Source organism: Danio aesculapii, chromosome 15 (assembly GCF_903798145.1).
Source record: "Danio aesculapii chromosome 15, fDanAes4.1, whole genome shotgun sequence".
NCBI lineage: Eukaryota > Metazoa > Chordata > Actinopteri > Cypriniformes > Danionidae > Danio > Danio aesculapii.
Genome location: NC_079449.1, coordinates 31,266,093 through 31,288,083, shown reverse-complemented (window position 1 = coordinate 31,288,083; position 21,991 = coordinate 31,266,093). Strand labels below are relative to the sequence as shown.

The window sequence follows — 21,991 nt, the reverse complement described above, 5'->3', positions numbered from 1 at the left end:
AAGTTGTTAATTTAATGATGGCCTGAGAAAGTATTGCATGCAGGTGTGCCCACATTTGGTTGTAAGTGCTTGGTGTTTCAAGATAAATGGTTTAATTTGATTAATCATTTTGTTTTTAAAAAAACAAAGGGAGGCAAATTTACATATTTTCAAACAGTTCTTTTGACAGTCTATCAATACACCTTTTTTATTAACAATGCTGGAACAATAACAGAACCCTGATGGATAAAGGGATTAAACTGAAGAATAATGAATGAATGTATTCTGTCATTGTTTACTCTCCCACTTGTTCCATCGCTTGAGATTCTTTGTATAGAGTTAAACACAAAATAGTATATTTTGAAGAATGTTGTAATCTGGTAGCCATTGACTTTGTATTTTGTATACATTTTTTTTTTGCTGCTATGGATATTATTTTTCTTTTGTGTTCAATAAAAAAAAGAAAATCATATATATCAGAGTGAATCCTGTAATAGTAACATATTAAATATAAGCTACTTGAAAACTAAAATAAACATACAAAAATAGCAAAAACTTTCAATAAGAAATCATTTTAACAAAACAAAACAATTAAAACCAATTAAAATCAAACCTAATTAAAAAAAACATCACAATCTGAATCATTGAATCAACTAATTGAACTAGACATGAAATTACAACCAACAGCCTCATCAGCAGTAAAACTACGCACGTCATGGGGATGCAGTGGGTACGATTGCCTCGGCTGGGTCAGTTGGCATTTCTGTGTGGAGTTTGCATGTTCCCCCGATGCTCCCCGATGGGTTTTCTTCGGGTGCTCCGGTTTCCCCCACAGTTCAAACACATGTGGTATATGCGAATTGGGTAAGCTAAATTGGCTGTAGTGTGTGTGTGTGTGAATAAGTGTGTATGGATGTTTCCCAGTGATGGGTAAAAAATATGCTGGATAAATTGGCAGTTTATTCCGCTGTGGCAACCCCAGAATAATAAAGGGACTAAACTGAAAAGTAAATGAATGAAGGAATGAATGAAAACTACGCTTATTATTATTATTATTATTATTATTATTATTATTATATTATTATTATTATTATTATTATTATTATTATTATTATTATTATTATTATTATTATTATTAATGCTTAAAGAACAAAGTACAGAACAATACAAATACAAAAAGAAAAATTATAACGTTATAATTTTTTTAGTATCGCATGATAAAATGGTTTTTGGTTATTATATTTGCATCTGTGAGTATGGTACTTTGTAAATATTATCAAAAGATTAATAACATAAGCTTTCTTCCCTATTTTTTGTTACAGATCAAAAATCCCAAAATAACATGTTAGTATTCTAAACAAATTTGGCAATGATCTGTTGTTTATGAATTTGGAGATCTCGTATTATATTTTCTTTGAGAACTGACAATTCCCAAAAAATATGCGACACAGTTTCTGGCTGAGACAAACAAAATGAACAGTGTTGATCTATATCCTGTCTAAACTTGGAAAGAAAATGTTCGACAAGGTAAAATTTAGGCCTATGCAGAATTTTAAATGAAATTTTTTTAAATGATTTTTTTTTTACAATTTAAACCTCTTACAATTTAAACCTCTGATGAACCCAGACCAATAATAGATTAGGGTTTACTGACTAACGTTATAAGTGATATTGTTGTTGTTGAAAAGTCTCTCATTCATGACGTATTTTTTTGGATCGATTCATAACAAACGAACTGATCAAAAGAATCGACTCGCGGAAATTCGTATGTCGTAGCTCCCAGAAAAAAAGAGTCTCGCGATACATCAGATTACATACCAGCACATTACAGTGTGCGATAGAGACAGGTAAGATGGCGGCGCAGGAGACTCAAGCAACACAGCAGTCCTCCGTAAGCAACGGAGAGGTAAGAATAACCGAAATGACAAGATGTAGCCGTCAGTTAAACGTGTCAACGAACAGTTTCAGTACAGTCTACGCGTCCACGAGTGTAAAGACTTGTTTCGCTTCTGTTTTAAAGAAGAAAACAAGATTGCCGGTCTGAATCAGCGACCCCTTTAATTCAACATGCAGTGGGGGAGAAAGGCTGCCTGAGTCACGAAGGGTCTTTCCGATTTTGTGGCTTATTTTTAACCGACAGGTCTATTATTTTTAAAACACAACAAAGCTTAATTTAATACCACATACATCCTTTACAGGTTGTATTTTGAAGACTAGTAAACTACTGCTCGCCTTGACAGCATTTTTGCCATCATTTAGTTTGAACGCACCTTAAATACCATTAACGTTATGCTGTCTAGATATACAGCTAAGTAGGCTCTGAGAAATAGCCTATAATGTAGATGACTGTTCATAAATGTTATTGTTAAGTGTGTTATATGCTAATGACTGTATGAGTTGATCAGAGTTAGCATGTAAGCTAACTAGCTGCTTAGCTCTCCAGTTAGCTTCACATGTCAAAGCAGTTTAAAGATGGCAGTATTGTGCAATCCTGGTCATTAATCTTCCAGTTAGACCCTATAATGACACAATAGCACGTGTCTTTGTGTGGATGGAGGAACTGTGGTGGTGGTGACTGCTTTTGTAATGATCATAGCATATTGTGTGTAGTCAGCTACTTTGGTAATAGGTTTAAGTCAGAGGTGGTCAGATTTGATCCTGGAGATCTGCTTTCATGGAGAATTTTAATGTATTATCTTTTTTTCTTCTGAACATCAGGACTTTAGTTATCTGGTTTTATACCAGAGTAGTATCTAAACTCTCAGGATGACAGATCAGGTCTGAGAACCTGCATTTAGCAGCTGGGATTAGGTTAGCGAGGTTAGCTTTGCCTGTTTTGATGAATAACCCAGTGGTTACTGATTGCACAGGTTATAAAGGTCATGTATGTGTGTGTTATGAATCATAAACCTACTCTGGTTCACTAACACTTTTTCCAAAACAATGTGGGCTGCCAAATGTAAACAGATGACAGTTTCTCCGTAGTTTGGTTGATTTCTTGTTAAGCTTGATGATTTTATGGAAAACTGATTTGATGTAATTATTTCATTTGAAATGTGTGATTTTTTTTTTTTTACATTTATCTCGTTTGTTGTCTAATCAAGTTGGAGTGACTGTTAACGCTTTCCTATAAAATATAATGATCATGGAAGACGTTATTCGAGATGTGGTGGGTTTCTTAGGTTATTAAAGGTACTACTTGTTTAGTCTGCATCAATGCATTCAGTGTAAGCTGCATGATTAATCAGTAATAGATTGTGATCTCAACACCCACACGACATAAATTGATAAATAATGGTGAATTGTATGTTTATAAATCCGTCAAATCGCTGCATTCAAATCTGCATTTGAAACATGCAAAGATCGAGAAAGAGATTCAGACTTTAGTCTTTTAGGTTGGTTATGAAGTTAAAAACCGCTAAATGACACTGAAGTACTGGGATAACAGTTTATAGTTTAGATAAAACCACTGATGTTTATGGTAAACATTAAATTCACAGTCATGCATTAAACTTGATGCTCAAAAATGAAAGTTGGAGGCAGCAATTACATAATTTAACCTGTAGGTGATGACAACCGGCCATCAAAAATATGCAACTGAATAATTATTCCAAAATGAAAGATATAGCAATGAAACAGGAAGTTTTATGAGTGAATAATGTAATCATTTATTGAAAATCAGACTAAAAATAAATATGAGTTGTACGAATTATAATGTTAGATTTATACATCTAGGGTTTTCAGCAACAGTAGTAGTAACAGTGAATTTTTTATAATATATAATATAACAGTGAATATTTTACAATTTGTTTTAATCAAACTAAAATATTGTATGTGACTGTTTTAGTGTTGTTGCTACTTGTATTTATTTATTTATTTTTTTGTTTTTTTACAATGTATGTTTGTTAAGAAACTGATTTGATTTTATGATTATATATTGTATATTTATTAGTATTTGTTTTTTCCATGAATATAGCCAATGCTTCTGATATGGCATTAAAACCTAAATAATAATAATAAATTACAATTTGTTTTTATTCAGCTGGTTATTTCTTCATTTTACTTTGAATAAAATCACAGGCACTAAGTTCTGTTTGTTAAAACCAGAAGTTTTTTGCAGTAGTGTATTTGTAATAAATGCAAAGCAAATTGCCACAAAAATGGTCCGATCCGTGACTAAAAAAACCATAATGATCTGAACCAAGAGATTTGTGATCCAGTACACCACTAATATACATCTAAGATATATCTGTGACGTCAACCTGTTAACCATGTCAACAGAAAACTGCAATGCACCTTAGTTTAGGTACATTTTTAGAACAATAGTGGTCTCATGACAGAGCTTTGGGGGACCCCATACTTAGAATGAGTGTTGGCAGTGGTTAGCTGTCCATCTGACCCTGCCTGGGGTCTATTAGTAAGTCATTCCAGGAACCATTGATAGAGTTTTAAGTGGAATAAATACTCTACAGAAGTGTGTAAATGCAAATTTTAATAGCAACCAAGTCTTTACTTTGCTTGTTACATTTATATCACAGTTTCTAAAAGTGTTGTTGGTATGTTTTTATATTCTGTATGTTTCTGGCACTATGTTTTGGTACAATCATTGGACTTGGTGACAGGTCTTTTGGGACCTGTTGTTATCTCAAAGCTGTTAGCTCTAATCTCCAGACATCTAGATTGTAACAGAATCATTTGTAAATCAGATTCCCATCTTCTGCCCGCATTTATTTGACAAATCCAGTCAGAAGCAATTCTATGCTCACCCTGCCTTTAAAAAGATTAGCAAGTTTAATATTTACCCACTAGTGTCAAATCATTTTCACTGGAGAATTGCTTTCTAGTGGATCAACAATAAACGGTGGGAATACAGAGATGCATGAAACGTGCAGTACTTGCTTTATGGACTTTAATTATATTTATGAAAGTGATATCTTTGTGTCCAGGTTGTTTGAAATTGGTCATAATTTGTTTTCTTTAGATTGAGTCAATGGCACACTGATTTAAGCTTTCTTATCAGCCTCTTTTCACTTGAATCAGTCTGCTGGGTTCCACACAATTCTTTCATGTTGTCCCAACACAAATTAATTGTTAACTTAATAATTTTTACAAATTTAAGTGAATTGAACATAAAACAATTACATTGTCCCCACCAAAAAATTAACAATCGTATTGGTTCAACTCATATTAAGTAGTTAGAAAAAGTGGGTAGGGGTGTTGGTTTTGTGGTATAGGAAAGATCTGTTTTGTTTTTTCAAATATGTTGATTATCAGTAAACATTCATATAGTACTGGATTGTAGTTGAGCTTTGGATTGAAGTTTTGTATGTCAGAGAGACAGGGATATAGTAAATAATTTATATCATATAAATTGAAGAGATAATGGAAAATTAGTTCATTTCAATGTTGTTTTAATTATCATTTAACTAACTTAAAGGTATTTCAAAGTATAAATTAATAATTATAAAAATAATTAAATAATATAAATTTGATTATTTACAGATTTTGTTGTAAAACAAATGTGGTTAAAGGCACGAAAATAAATAAATGCTTTTTTGTGATCAGGGTCTGATCTTATAGTGTACAATGTGTGGCTGCACCATTAATGGAAGGTGATTGTTGTGCACACTTTTCTGTAATCAGTGGTTAATCTCCAGCAGATTCAGATGGAGCAGCATTAAATACATAGGTTTGTAGTTCACTAACACGCTTTGCAGTATCATGTTCATTAGCTCAAATGATTTAATCATGTGTTGATGAAATGAAAGATAATGACTGTTTGCGTAGCTTCTATAATCTGTTTGCGTAGCTACATGATCTATGGCTTTGTTGCTGCTACATATAAAAGCATGTGAAAATACCACATTTCAAACGTTTTTGCTACAAACTCATTTTGTAGTCGTGTTTTAAATCATTCTGTGAGAAGATTTCATGTTCATGTGTTTATTAATCACATTGAATCAATAAAAGCAGTTAAATCTGGTTTATTCAGCAACCACTATAGGGATTTTCTGTCATCCTTGTGAGTATTAAGAAGAGTTTCACATGAGAGCACCCTCTGGTCTTTTGGAGGAGATTTACTACTGATCACAGATCCATGCTTCGCCGACAAGATATGCATGATAACCACTGTATTTGCATAATTGCAGTTGACTATTTTTATTATTTATTTATTTTTTTGTTCAGCCCTAGTACAATGTATACTTAACGTTTTGCATGTATAATTAATTATCACTAAATGTTTTGTGCAGGTGAGCAGTAATGGGGCAGCTGCCTCAGGTCAGGTAGCTCAGACAGGTGCGACTGCACAGGACCCCCAACAACAACAACAACAACAGCCCAGTGCCTGGCAGGTGATTAAAGGTGTCCTCTTTAGGTGAGTTCAGATTTTGCAAACTTAAATTATGTTTAACTTGTAACAGTTTTTCTCCCTGTTGTTCTATAGTATGTAACTCGCTCTCTAGCGGATATTAAAACAATAATTCATGTCTTTTTTCAGAACTCATACATTGTTCAGTGATGTGAAGAGGTTCATAGTTACTGCACAGCATGGATTGATCCAACGCATCTAAAATACTATGAATATAAACACTTTTATAGTTTCACCATAGTTTTTTTATTTTTTTTTTAAATTAGATTTTAGAAGTCAGTATTTTGTATGTTAATATTACATTATTATTATATAATGGTGTTTGAGCTGGATTTGCCATTAGTGCCATTAGATTTCACTACACTCAAATGGTTTCATTTAGTAACATTAATGCAAAATCAGTGTTCTAACAGTCTCACATGTCATGCAAGCACATTTTTGGGAGTTTCAATGAGATGTATCAGATTCTTTAATGCACATGGAAACGTAATGGAAGAAAGCTGGGGTGTTTTCTTTTGTGACAGTGCTTAACATGATCAGCTAAATGCATGGTTTTCAGAACTATGTGCATAGACTTTTTATAATGCATCCAAGAGATTTACATGACCTGCATGTTTTTTTATAGATACATCAGCATTATATTTATTTTCACTCCCCTTAACATGACGCTAAGCAAAAAAAAAAAAACTGTGATTGGTTGTTTTACGTGTCATTCAGATGACTTCTGTGCTGCTGTTGGCAAATCAGAGAGTCCGGACCATCTGCCATGAGTCTGAAGCTCTGGCTGTGCTCAACTTTTGATATTAATGACATCTCTGGCATTGCTGTGTTATGAAAATTGGATTACCGGATTTACTGGTATTGCCAGATATTATCATGATATTGTAACAATCCCAGTGTGTGTCCTGCGGGCTGCATTACTCAATAGACATCCCCTGAGGGGAAAACAACTAAACTCCAGAGCTGTTCTGACTGCTCTAATTGATGTCAAGGGATTTGCATTCTTAATATTTCACACTTACGCAATATTTAAAGTGTATTGTCACAGTTACAGCATTTACCTTCTCCAGAGGTGTTTCTCCAAAATTGATTTTACTCTTATTTAAAGAGGCCGATATAACTTTTACATATTTATTTTACTCTTACATTATAGCTAATAGTTTAAAATAGCAGTGTTGCATCATGACGTCTGGGATTACACTTCTTTAATATCATAGTACTGAAGTCTAAAGTTAAACCCCTCATGTTTTGTCCAGGATTTTTATCATCTGGGCTATAAGCAGCTGGTTCCGCAGAGGTCCATCAACCCCAGATCCCAACACTCCTGCTGGAGCTCCACGAGTGCCCAGCCGAAACCTCTTCCCTAAGGACACCCTTATGGTATTCATGGCCTTTCACATATAACATCATAAGCAGTATATGTAATCAAGCACATAACCAAATCCAAAGTAGGTTCAGGTTTGATAACCATCACCTGTCTGTTTACAGGATTTATATGTATATATCTCAGAGAGTGAGATATTTACAGATTTTAACAATACAGAAGAATTGTTCTGGTACCAGCAAGATCTGGTTTATGGAGAGTGGACCACAGGGGACTCGGGAGATGGCTGCTATGAATATTACAAAGAGCTGGATCTCTCTGAGGTGGGACATGTTTGCTTTCTGTAAATGTGAATGCGATAGGTCTGAGACATGCATGGTTTGAAAATGTATGAATGCATGTACTTGACTATTTATAACCACTTTGCACATCCGTATCGTTTTGGTGCTTTTCAGTAAATGTGTCTACTAAGCTTTGACCTACACTAGAACACGGTAAAACCAAGTATGTTTATAGGTTGTGGTTCGCAAATTCTTTTAACATTTAATAGGATGTTTCACTTTACAAATCTAAAGATTTTTCAAACTCAACTAATTTTTGACCATTTTACTTTCTTGAAAACTTTTAATAAATTTTATTTTTTTTCTCATTTAAAAACCCTACTTAAAAAGAAAAAAAAATCTTTTTAAAAATGTTAAAAATGTGAAAATAGCCTTAGTTGCTGAGATGGCATTAAATAAAAAAAAATCATGATGTCTTCGCTGTCTTAGGGGCCGATCACACCAAACATTTACGTGGTACAGTGCTCATCATATATAAGTACACCCCTCACAAATCTATCTTTTAAATTCATATTTAATAGGAAGCTATACAATATTATATTTGTGCATATACATTAGATTAGTCAGTACTGAAGCCAAATCTGGAGCTTATCTAACTAAACTTACAATAACGGTCCAAAAACTAGTACACATAAATTTATATGTTATAGAAAAAATGAAATGCAAAGTTCAAAAAGAGTAAAAATCAAGAAAAGTAAAAAAAATTTAGTTGAAATTTTGTAGGTTGTATTTTTTTTTTGCAATATTTTGCTTGAATTTAATTATATTATCTTTCAATTTCTAAAGATGTTTGGTGGCTAAAATATTATGTTAATAAATATATCTGTTTAATAAATCTGTTTTGTATAAATACAGCAAAATACAGTGCCCATATTTATTGGGATACAAATATTCATTTTCTAAATGGGGTGTACTCAGTTATGCTGAGCACTGTATATCTAAAACACATTATATGCGGCCATGTCCACCCAAATATACATATGCATTTTATTTGAACCCTTGTGTTGACTAACTGTGCCTCTGAGTAACAGTCTACCTTTGTTTGTTCATACAGAGTGTGAAGCAAAATGGCTCTATATACATGCACATTTACTTCACCAAGAGTGGCTTTCACCCAGACCCCAAACGCAAGGGCCAGTACCGCAGACTATCCACAGTCCATGCCACTCGAAGTGAGTTTGTCTAGTTTTTCATTCACGGTCTCTCACCACTGGTACATTTGTGTTTTTCGTGTTCACGCATTTGCCTGTGTCAGCAGGCCTGTAATAACAAATTATCAGTGCATGGACGAACCCGCTTAAAAGCCTAAAGCCTGTTTTCACACTCTTCCTTTTCAACAGTGCTCAATAAGTACAAGAGGAGGAAGTTCCTCAAGACCAAAAACCTGTTGACAGGAGAAACTGAAGCTGATCCAGAAATGATCAAGGTAAATATTAAGATGCATCAAGTTGACGACACTAAATTATAAAACGGACTATATAAACGGCTTAAATCAGATGCCAAATTGGTCACTCTAGGTTGACTCATTTGTATTTATTAAATGATGCACCACCAGCATTTAATTACTGTCAAACTGCTCTCCCTGTGAAACCTGTTTTATTAGAATATGAAAGTTTAAGAACAATTAAACAAGATATTTATAATGAAAACCCTTTGATGGGTGTTTTTAAAAAGCATCACCAGGAAGAAATTTAGGTTATTTATCAAATAGTGATTTGCAAAATCATATTTAACATTTAATAAAACATTTTTGTGACTTATTTATTTCTAGTAATATATTTGTTTGTGTATCATCTTTTATTGAAATATGAAGTTGTTCTTATCATGTTATATTTTAATGTATAGTGATCTTGCCATTAAATAGCCATAAGTTACCGATTTGGCAATAAATAAATAAACATACAATCAAACAATATAAACAGCCACTAAAAATCAGCTACTCTCAGACAATATCATAGTTGTGAGATTTATTTTTCTTAAAAAGTGCACAAAACAAGGTATTCATACATTGCTATGCTAAAACACAATATTGAATTGTAGCCATTTATATACTTTTCATTCACTTGCTTTCCCACTCGCTCGTAAGAAGTGCAACAGGAGTTTGTTCATTCAATAGCACTTCTGCAAAAATATTGTACAACATAAGATGTGCATAACATAAGAGTGCATGTGGTCACGAGACGCATTTAAACATGTTAATACCAAACCCAAACAATAATGACAGATCACCACTTGTAAACAAGTTTTGATTTGACTTATTAACTCTTATTGTTTCTAATGGTGTTCATTTTGAGATTGTCTTCTTAATAAAATATACATATATACATGCAGTTTCTAAAGTTTGGCTTTGTTTGTGCGTTCTCAGAGAGCTGAGAGTCATGGCCCTGTTGAGATCATTTCCCATTGGCATCCCAATCTCACTATTAACATGGTAGATGATCACACGGCTTGGGTGAAAGGCTCTGTGCCCCCTCCCCTTGACCAGCGTAAGTGTTTGTTTTTTTTAACTGAAGTAACCCAGCCCATAAATCGATCTAGAATTGCCTGTAGTTAACCACAGCACTTCTGTTCCTCTCAGATGTGAAGTTTGATGCAGTGAGTGGAGACTACTACCCCATTGTTTACTTCAACGACTACTGGAACCTGCAGAAGGATTATTATCCCATCAATGACACCCTGCAAAATCTGCCCCTTCGACTCACATATTGCCCCCTGTCCTTGTGGCGCTGGCAGTTATATGCGGCCCAGAATGCCCGCTCTCCCTGGAACTTCCTGGGCGAGGACACTTATGAGCAGTCAGACGAGGACCAGGATTCTGTTAAGGTGTGTTCTCAGCTCAAGAAAATAACTTTGTTAGGACTGTGCAAGGGTTTATTGTCGACAAAAATGATTGTTATATGTCTAAAACATGAAAATAGTCCTTGATGTAGCCTGTAGCACAGTGATGTCACTTATACACTACGTCACGCACTTTGAAGTGCGCATGTGCAATGTGACGCACTGCATGGCTATGACCAAAATTGCATACTTCCATACTCCATACTTCCAAACTGTTGTGTAATAAATCGAAATGTAGTACATACTCGAGTAGTGTCCATTACTTTAGGCCAGTGTTTCCCAACCCTGTTCCTGGAGGCACATCAATGGTACAGTTTGGATGTCACCCTCATCTGACTCATTCATTTCAGGTTTTGGAGTCTCTTCTGATGAGTTGATTCAGGTGTGTTTGATTACGGAGAGGTTGAAAATGTGTACAAGGTGATGCGGTGGCTCACAGCAAGAAGGTCACTGGTTTGAGTCCCAGCTGGTTCAGTTGGCATGTTCGCCCCATGTTTGCATGGGTTTCCTCCAAGTGCTCCGGTTTCACCGACAAGTCCAAAGACATGCGCTATAGGTGAATTGGGTAAACAAAATTGGCCGTAGTGCATGAGTGTGTGTGAATGCGAGAGTCTGTTGGTGTTTCCCAGTACTGGGTTGTGGCTGGAAGGGCATCCGCTGTGTAAAACATATACTGGAATAGTTGGTGGTTCATTCCACTGTGGTGACCTCTGAAATGGAGGCCAACCTGGAGGAAAATTAATGAAAATGTGTACTGTTGGTGTGCCTTCAGGAATAGTTGGGAATAATAGGTTGGGAAACCATGCATTAGTCTGTAAATCTATTTACTGATTCACACTCCGGAGCTGAAGGTGGCGGTAATGCACCAAAACATTGGATGCCAACCACCTTAAAAAGACAAGAAAAAGATGACGTCCATTACGTAATTGATGTTGTGACCTGAATACTTGCTGTGACGGTTGGGTTTTTGGGTAGGTGTAGACAGTAATGACACACTGTAATGTCAAATTTAATAAATAATACAAAAGATTTTCGTTTCTAGCGACAACCACTCACGCATGCTTGTCGATGTTATAGACGTTCTACAAGTATTCATTCATGAAATCAAAAAACAACAGGGCAGTCGCTACACATGCGTGCAATCATGTTTGTGACATCGACAAATGTTTTGTCACCGTACTACCTGCTGCAGCGAGGGGTGTCTCAATGAAAGCATTTACTGTGTGATGAAGCCTGGTAAAATGCAGTTAGAAATACCCTATAGCCAAGTTAAAAAAAAAGTCACTTTTTACTTTTACAGTTAAGCAAGAGAGGCATTTTCCACTATGTCCACACTTGAGTATGATCACAGATTTGATGCTGATTTGAAATGGCAGTGAAGTAAATAAAAGAAGTTAATATTGCATAAGTAATATTTTAGGCACGATGAAATGGTTCAGAACAACACCATAGCAGAAAATGTGTCTCAGAAGAGCAGCATCTAAAACATAAAGTGCTTATAAAATAGTTTTATTGAGACTTTAACCATGAAGTAGTATTCGATATGCCAGTAGTTATATTTCCATCCACCTATTTTCATGTGCATTTTGGATATATGCATTAAAAAAAAAAACGGATGATGGACACGCCAACATGCACATAAATTTAAAAAATGTGCATAAACTATGATGGTAAACACTGTTACCGAACAAATTCTAGTATGCGCATTAAAAAAAGTCATGTGACTTTGTTATAAGAGATCATGTGATGATAAAATGTGTATGAATGGACAAACCAGCAGACTGAGCACACTGTAAAACATTTGGAATGTTGTTTTGGTCATTCTAAAACGCTGTAGCCATTGAAGTATTAGTGTTATTATATTATTAATGAACTCCAGAATCAAGAGCATCTGTGCTCCACGCCTGACACCTTTAAACGCCACTTTCCGTTCAGTGCCTGTCAGGATTGCCTTCTGAGGCGCAAGTCACTTATTAAATGAAGAAAAGATTCACTTAGCTTGTCCTACCGCAGTAAATTCGAGTTTTACTCTTGATATTTGGCGCCAGTTAATCAGGAAGTGACGATTTTGTTCGCTTTAACCCGTTGGATGGAAACGCTGCTTTATTCGCACATTTTTGTGCGATAATTCAGTTTTGTGCATAAGTTAATTTGCATTTTTTGGATGGAAACATTGCTAGTGTTTCTCAACCCTGTTCCAGGAGGCACACCAATAGTTCACATTTTCATACTTTTCCTATCCAAACACACCTGAATCAGCTCATCACATTATTAGAAGAGCCTCCGAAACCTGAAATGAATACGTCCCCTGAAGGAGACATCCAAAATATGTACTGTTGGTGTGCCTTCAGGGACATGGTTGGGAAACACTGCATTATGCTACAAATGAACCTCAGCATGACCCATGAATAGGTGAAATAATGTTAACAGTTCAACAAGCACAGTATTAAATGTCATTTACAAGTCTTTTTGCGTTAATATGCTTGCTTGCCTCTCTTAACAGGTGGCTCTGCTTGAAACCAACCCATACCTCCTAGGCCTGACCATTGTAGTTTCCATCGTCCACAGCATTTTTGAGTTTCTGGCCTTTAAGAATGGTAAATCAATACTGTTTTGATTAATTAAGACTTGTGGGTTCTGGTATCTGAGCAGTGCAGTCTCTTTCATTTTACGTTCTCTGCAGACATCCAGTTCTGGAACAGCCGTCAGTCTCTGGAGGGACTCTCCGTACGCTCCATCATATTCGGAGTGTTCCAGTCTCTGGTTGTGCTGCTCTATATCCTGGACAACGAGACCAACTTCGTGGTCCAGGTCAGCGTATTTATCGGCCTGCTCATCGACTTCTGGAAGATCACTAAAGTCATGGACGTCAGGGTGAGATGAAGCCACTGCCAGACCTTTTGGATTGCTCAAATGCCTAGGGCTGAATCGATGTTCATTCTTTTCTTCTTCTTTTTCTAGCTGGACAGAGAGAACAGGATTGCTGGAATTGTCCCAAGATTAGTTTTCAAAGACAAGTCTACATATGTGGAGTCTTCAACTAAAATCTATGATGACGTAAGAGTCACTTTTTAGCTGCATTGTAGAGCAAATTCGGATGAATCCATATTGTTCCATGATTAACATGGGTTTCCCCCTCCCCAGATGGCCTTTAAGTACCTGTCCTGGCTGTTGTACCCTCTGTTTGGATGCTATGCAGTTTATAGCTTATTATATGTGGAACACAAGGGCTGGTACTCATGGGTGCTCAGTATGCTTTATGGGTTCTTGTTAACCTTCGGTAAGTAGAGCTTCACATCATGTTTGTTATGTATTCATTGAGTTGTGTTTCTGATTACCAAAAGCACGCTCTCAGACTGTCCGCATCAAATAACATCTAGATGCCTGAGGAAAACCCTGCAAAAGGGAATTCAACTTATTAGCATTTAAGGCTCAATGGATTTTCTACAGTACAATAAGAAGGAGTGCTGTATGGCCATGTGTGAAATTCAGTTGTTAGCCCTGGGGATGTGATTGCATGTTGACAGATTCATGTTTGATGGATTTCATAATGAAAGTTACAAAGAAATGTTTTGTCAGTTGCAGACAATTTTCCTGATTATTACATTTTTAAAGATATATTTAATTAAATTTGTATTTATTTTTTATTTTTATTGTTTTTTTATTGTTATTATTAGTATTATAATTATTTTATTATTATTATATTATTATAATTTTTTTTTATCCTTTCATGCATTCCTTGAGAATGAACCCCATGACTGTTATATCGCTAATAGTGGTTTGCTGTTTGAGCTACAGGACCAATATTTCATGATTCTCTTTGATTGCATTAGTAGTGCAGACATAACGCATTAGGAAGTCACAAGAAGTTTTAATACGTGAATAATTATTAAAAATATTCTGTAAAGAACCTATTGACAATATATTCACAAATATTACAGATGGTTATTGATGTATATAACTTTTTATTTATTTATTTTTTAAATTTTTTGTTTGCATTACATTTTTCTGTTGATGTGTTTGCAAAAAAAATAATATAGTTGAAAAAGAAAATCATCAAAAACTCTCAAGACCCTTGAATCTGTTTATCTCCCTTATACACTTGTAATAGAATAACAGATATCTGTTTTTTTTTGCTTGCTGTCTTTGCTCAAAATACCTAAGCACCAATAATGCTTTTATTGAGCATCCTGACACCACTCATGTTGCCGAAAGAGCATAAATAGGTGCTGTGTTTTCTTCTCAACAGCAAAATAAACATAACTAAAATTACAATGGTGGAAAAAAACAGTAGTCAAGAAAGCATCTGATCATAGAGTTGTGGAACTGCAGAGCTTTGCAAACCCTTACACTCTAATCGAGTCACATCATGTTAATTTATACAACTCTGACACTTTATTTATAATACTTAAAAGCATTTTTTCCTCATCAGAGTCATATTCAAATAAAATTGATACTTCAGTTTCTATTTCAAAGCAGCTTTTCAGTGTTTTTACTTTTGGCAGAGCTTCAGAGCTACACCTTACCTGTTCTGTCATTGTCAAAAAGACCAGTGGTATTTTGAAGGTGTTTACAAGCCAAAATGTTATTGTAAAATGTTTGATTCTTAACAGTTTGCTTGGCCAGATTTAGCTCCGAACAGCTTCATACAAGTTCTTCAAGTTGTACTTAAACACTGATTTGTTGTTCAGCCATCTGTCACAAACCCTTATTGCTTTTTTAAAATTTGTTGTTCTGACTCGTGCAACTGTTAAATGCCCATCTGATTTTTGTTTCGTCCAGGTTTCATCACCATGACGCCGCAGCTCTTTATTAACTACAAGATGAAGTCAGTAGCCCATCTTCCCTGGAGGATGCTCACCTACAAGGCTCTGAATACCTTTATAGATGACTTGTTTGCCTTCGTCATCAAGATGCCAATGATGTACAGAATAGGTTGTCTGAGAGATGGTATGTGCATACACTTTTTCCCTCTGACATCCTGAATTTCCCAAAATCAATGTTTCAATTAATTGTTACATTGAATAGTATCTTTTAAAGTCTGTGTGAAATCAAAATGTACTGTATTTACTTTGCTAGCGCACATTGCTGTTCTTTAGGTGAAAAATTAATCTGTGCAAATTTTGGTAATCTTTCAGTTAAAATCTGACCATTTGCTTCAGCATTCAAAATGTAATATTCACTTCAAATACATTATTCTTAACCACGCGCCTCTTATCGTTAGTTTGCTACCAGTGAATGATGTACAACGAAAGCCCCACCCCCTACTCAATATTCAGTTTCAGCTGGAAGTATATCAACATATTGAATTAAGTCTCTGTAACTTCTGGTTCACACAGACTTTAAAGGTGCTGCATTTAAGTTTTTGACTCTTGTAAAGTATAAAAATACCATAATATGTTTGCAGATATTTCAGAAACATGCCAAGTGAACATTCTTGTTTATCTGAAAAACAATGCTAAAGTCAGATATTCTGCTTTGAAAATGTGCTTTCCGTGCAGGAACATCTGTCTTTGTTTTGGTCTCTTTAACCCGCCCTATTCCAGTTTAGTCAATTGTATTTCAGCACTCTGGTTGCCTCGATGGAAAACCCTGTATTTCATTCATTCATTCAGTCAGTCAGGAAAACTCTCAAAGTATGTGTCCACAACTGAAATGTGACCTCCGGTGGACAGTGGCAGACTCTGAAATGAGACGCAGATTCAGAGTTCCACATGAGATCAAGTAGCAAATAAAATAAATGTTTTACGAATATAAACATTAGGTGAAGAGGTTACATTGTAACACTAACAACAGTTACATGAGGAGATTTGCAGTGATGAGCAATTTGGCTGTCTGCACCAGACGATACATGACAGAAATTTAAATACAGCCATTCAAGAGCACAGAATAGTGCACTTACTGCAGTCCAACGAAATGGTAAGGTTTGCTATCTAATTAATACATATTAAACCCCATTAACATTATTAAATGTACATGCTGAATCACTGATATTTGTTGGCTTGCACTGAGTCACAGTTGTAAAGTTCAATTTAAAACGTTTTTTATTTTTAAGATCTGAGGTAAAACTCTACTGCTGCTTTCACTAGTATGGCAATAAATATCCTGTAAAATGGCATTCAAACTCGCATTGTTAGCATTTAACACTGAAAAAAGCACATTAGATGATTATTGTCTTAGTTCTGTTGTTCGTCTGCAAGAAATAGAAGCCATTTCTAAAATATAAATTTGAGCTGTTGGTTAGGACAAAAACTCCTTTTAATATGGAAAATATTTATTCTATCACATGCCATTGCTTTTATTTAGAACATGATTTAAATAAGCCTTTAGGCTCAATAGTCAGGCACTCTCCTGTTGGTGTTGTCAATCTGGCAACCTGCGCTTGCATAAAATACCTAGTTCAACCACTGGGTGTTAAGCATACATACTGCACCCATAGACTGTAAAAGATATGGACGTAGTATCCGTGACGTCACCCATAGGTTTCTGAAGAGCGCAAATGAAGCTATAACTGGCTGCTATTTTGTTTGCGCGTCATCGCTCCAACCAGGGGTAATCAAATAAGGGCAAAGAGGCAGAGCGTGAGCGGAGCCGCAGATGCCTGCTAGCATTTTGCTTAGACAGGCTTTTCTTTGGGAGAAACGCTTAATACTTCATTACCTGCGACTCGTTTGTGTTCTGACCACAATGAAAAGCTATATAAAACAAAACAAAAATAAGATGTATATGCCGAGTTCAGCGGCTAATCAGCCGGAATCAGCTGAGGTAAAGTGACTGCGACCAGCAAGACCTAGCTGTCAATCAATTGGCCATGCCCTTAATTATGCAGCCTAAACGGATGAGTTATAAAAAAAAATTTACTCCCCTCACAGTTGTCATGAAGGGTAATATTGGCTATATGAACCAAAATCGTTCTTTCTGCCAGGCTGTAAACACCATATATTTCTGCTGTAACGTTGGACATTTTAACCGTGGGGCCAATAGAAATTTGCTCTATTATGGAGCCAGGACTAGCAGAAATTCGATAAATTGCAGTTTCAGTTACTTCCGTATTAGCTTCAGAAGGGAGAGCGGGAGGTTGTCGCTTGACTGCACCTTTAAGCGTACACACAGTAATGTTAATTGTGCTAATGAGCCACAGCGTAGCATGCGTCTAAAAACAAAAGAATTTGCTCATATTTTTCACCTATTTAATTGGACGTGTTGTCAATTTTTTTTTTCTCCCACAGATGTCGTCTTCTTCATCTATCTGTACCAGCGTTGGATTTACAGAGTGGATCCCAACCGTGTAAATGAGTTCGGGACCAGCGGTGTGGACCACACCAAGGACAGCTCAGCCCAGCCGGCAGCTGCCGAAACACCTGCTGCCATCACAGAAAAACCTGATGGGGAGAAGAAGAATGATTAACTCCCTTTTAACCCTCCCCCTCTCCCTTGTCCTCTGGTCTTGTTGAAGGTGCATGATGCATCTTCGAGGCGGAGTTTGTTTAATTGTCAGGGAAGGGAACTGGATTAATGGTATTACGTAAAAGACTGCAGGAAAAAAAAGTTCAGTTCAACGATCCTCCGTTGTGTGGGATCCACATGAAAAAATATATTTAATGTAGAATTCCTAAAATCATTCTTCTTTCTTCCCAATCTCCCATATTTTTGCAGTCCAAGTGAAGTAAAATGTGATGTACTGTATTGTATATTTTTTGGTTGGAAACACTAATAACATGAAGGGTCAGGTGGTCTGAGATTAAATCCCATTGGCTGGAGTGAATAGGGCCATTGCAGTACATATCATTTTGTTTTTTGAAGTACAAGAGTGAGGAAAAGAGGACAACTGTAGCCTCGCTGTTCTCCTGATTCGGTGTACTTCTTTTCTGTTCATTCCATGTGTGAAGGGGTACCAGAACGCAGCGGCGTAGAGTAAGACGGAGCTGACCAAACAAAAAGTCAATTCCGTGCGAGACAAGAGACTTTCCATGTTTTTAAAACAAGATTTGATGTTGCAGATTTGAACAAAATAATAAAGAAATAACAGCCTTGTAGGTATTAATATATAATTATATATTAATATTATTAATAACTATGGTCATGATTTCTTTTTTTTTTTCTAAGCCTCTGACTTTTATTTTGTATGTCCTAAAACTGTACAGCCTATCAGCTTGTAAAATGTAATCCTGCTGACGTTAACCTGTCTAGCAATAGCTGAATTGCCAGTCCTCTCACTGAGAACTAGTTTCATTATATTCACACTCCATTGCTGGTCCACCGTGTGTCCGGTTCGGCTGGACTCAAGGCACAGTCCAAGAACGCGTGGGACAAAATGTCCGGTTTGTCCTATTTTGGTGCCGTAATTCTGAGTTGATTGGGCTTTTATTTTGGTACGTTCCAAAATTTGATCACTCATGTTTGTAGTAAAGCTTCAGTACAGTTTAAAGTGGACATTGGAGTTATTTTTGTCTCATGAGTTTTGTGTTTACATATGTTTTGCATACTTTTGAAAGGTTTGAGATGAAGCACGACTCATAAATACATTAAGGAAAATGGATAAATAGTGAAGATTTTAAATGGAAACCACATAGTAAGGATTTTGGAGAACATTTGATTGCTCCATATGAAGTGCACACCACACATGATTTTATTTATTTTTCCTGGAAGAAGTTTTGTGGTTACAAGTGTAAAGACTTAACCGCTGATTATAATACATTATTTTGTATTATTCTAAAATAATATTAAAATGGCAGCATGACTGTTATGAATTAATCTGTTAGATTTACTTTGGAGAAACGTCATTGGGCAAACGCAAAGTTAAGTTTTATTTGCATTTATGGAGTATTTTTTCAGAAAAAGGCAATATTAAAATAGACAATACAAGTGTTTATTAATTATATACTGTAGATTAAAAAAAGTATAGAAGGAAAATGTATTACTTCCTATATATTGTAACCTTTTTTGGATGATACAACACTAGTCCCCTTTTTCTAATACATCTCCAATATCATGTTCAGCTATTTTAGCGAATACGTACTGGTTTTACAAACAGGGCTCAGTTTAAGCCAGGACTAGGCCTTCAATAAATATGGTAATTAAGCAGCTTTTATTAACTAAGAGAAACACATTACTGGTGTACTTTGTCACTGCAAGTTATTTTTAGTAAAGACCATTCGTACATGGATTAGCCTTAGGTCTGGTCTCAAAAACTGGGAGTCTATGACTCAAAAACATTGTCGAGCAATTTCTGCTGTGTTGAGCTTTCTAGAGTTTGAATTCATTACAACAATGTTCACAAACGTACGCAGGTGCTTATTTTTATATTGTGCGGACACCTAGCGGTGGAAATGCATCATCGTCAAAAGAAATGAATGCATTCTGTTATCAAGGTTGTTAGTTTCTAAATCAGGAGTGCCCAAACTTTCTCTTATGAAGGGCCAACAACCAAACTTGATTTAGGGCCTAAGGTCAATAAAAACATTGCCATGGATCATTTCCTCAATTCTTTCAAAATAAATGGAACATTAATCATATTATTACATTTTAACTAATGCATTAAAATAATATTAACTAATGCGGTTTTAGATTTAATGTTTAAAATAATGAAAACATAAGAATACCATTTACAATGGAGTTTATTGCTGAATACACTAGTCAATCTGCACCTACAGGGCCAAAATACCAATCGTAACCAAACTATTGGATAAAATGTAACTCCATGAGCTTTGACAAGTTACTAGTTTTGGGAAACGTTTATTTGCAAATCTAGCCTACATATGCATTTTTCTTTTTCAATATTAAGGAAATGCAACAAATCAAACAAAAGACCCGCTTTAAACACAAGGGAACATTTAATTAAACTTTTTTGCATAAAAATTATTTTAGCTTCACAATAAAACAAAAAAATGCGGACATTTACAATATTAATCAATTGTCATAAAAAAACATTTCAATGAAGATTTTTTTTTTTTTTTTGCAAACGCGGAAGTTGAATTTTTACAGTAAAACTGAAAGTTCATCGACGAGCTGATCTGCGGTCGGTCGGATGCTGGGGTCGCCGTCCCAACACCGGCTGATCAGTTTTTGACACGTCTGTCCAATAGAAGACTGGGTAAAAACATTCCTGCTGGTCGAAGGGCGCAGGTTATACGCCACAACAGCGTACATGATATACTGTCTGTCTCCCTCAAAGGGTGGTTCTCGGGTGAGCAGCTGCCACATCGTGATACCAAAAGAATAAACGTCCACGCGCGGACACACTTCCTCACCTTTCAGCAGCTCGGGCGCGCGGTGCGTGAACGTGCCGCCGATTTCATTCAAATGCGTCACGGTGTCACTTGTGCTGGATATTTTAAACGAGCACCCAAAATCTGCGATTTTACAAACACCCTGTTCTGACAACAAGACGTTAGCCGGTTTTAAATCCAGGTGCACTACGCCGTGCGCGTGCAGGTGCTGGAGGGCGCGCGCGATGTCCATTGAATATTTAATACACTTTTCAATAGGAAGCAAGTCTGTGAGCCCATAAATGAGCTTCTGTAGATTTATATTGCCTGCGAACTCCATTACGATCGTCCCGATGTTGTCTTTGGTGTTGAGATGCGTAGGAGTGCACGTGGTGGCCGCGAGCACGCGCACAATGTTTTGATGGTGCAGGTGCGCGGCGTTGAGTTCCGCCCAGAAACTTTGCCTCGATGCCAGTTTGTTTTTCACACACTTGACCTTTTTCACAGCGACAGTCTCGCCGAAGTATGTGCCCCTGAACACCGTACCGAATCCACCGCTGCCTATGGGCTCCAGAGCCTGCAGCTCGCGCCAGTGGATCACGGAGGACCAGAGTCTGTGGGCGATTTTACCATGAAACTTGTTTGTGGGCACGCGCAGGGTAGATCCACTAGCAGTTTTGGTGAGCGGGCTGCTGCACGCTCCAAACTCGAGGCCGAAATCTTTTGGCAAAAGTCGGGTGACGGGGATTGGTGAGGGCATGGCGCATGATAACGCTGAACTCGGAGAGCTGGTCGCTAATTTGGGGGTGTTTGCTTCGCCTGAACGCGCTCTCACATGATCGCTTTATAGGCACCTCTCTGTCATGTGACCAGCCCGTGTCGTTGGGAAATATCCCAGGGCAGGGGGGTAATTTACATGTTCACTGTGTGT

At 36.4% G+C, this 21,991-nt stretch overlaps 2 protein-coding genes across 2 annotated transcripts; one reads left to right on the top strand and one right to left on the bottom strand.

Annotated features, from left to right (window-relative positions):
- Window positions 1-1,809: 1,809 nt before the first annotated feature.
- clptm1 (CLPTM1 regulator of GABA type A receptor forward trafficking) lies at window positions 1,810-19,285 on the top strand. The gene is made up of 14 exons (XM_056473744.1): window positions 1,810-1,885; window positions 6,231-6,355; window positions 7,606-7,729; window positions 7,838-7,996; window positions 9,069-9,186; window positions 9,355-9,440; window positions 10,380-10,500; window positions 10,593-10,837; window positions 13,356-13,449; window positions 13,536-13,726; window positions 13,814-13,909; window positions 13,997-14,132; window positions 15,635-15,802; window positions 18,082-19,285. The coding sequence occupies exons 1-14, from the start codon at window positions 1,832-1,834 to the stop codon at window positions 18,258-18,260; spliced, it is 1,896 nt and encodes a 631-aa protein (XP_056329719.1). The 5' UTR covers window positions 1,810-1,831; the 3' UTR covers window positions 18,261-19,285.
- A 1,381-nt stretch (window positions 19,286-20,666) lies between these two features.
- On the bottom strand, window positions 20,667-21,936 carry mos (v-mos Moloney murine sarcoma viral oncogene homolog). Its single transcript, XM_056473607.1, has one exon. It carries the CDS (start codon window positions 21,818-21,820, stop codon window positions 20,831-20,833), a length of 990 nt encoding a protein of 329 aa, XP_056329582.1. The 5' UTR covers window positions 21,821-21,936; the 3' UTR covers window positions 20,667-20,830.
- Window positions 21,937-21,991: the final 55 nt, after the last annotated feature.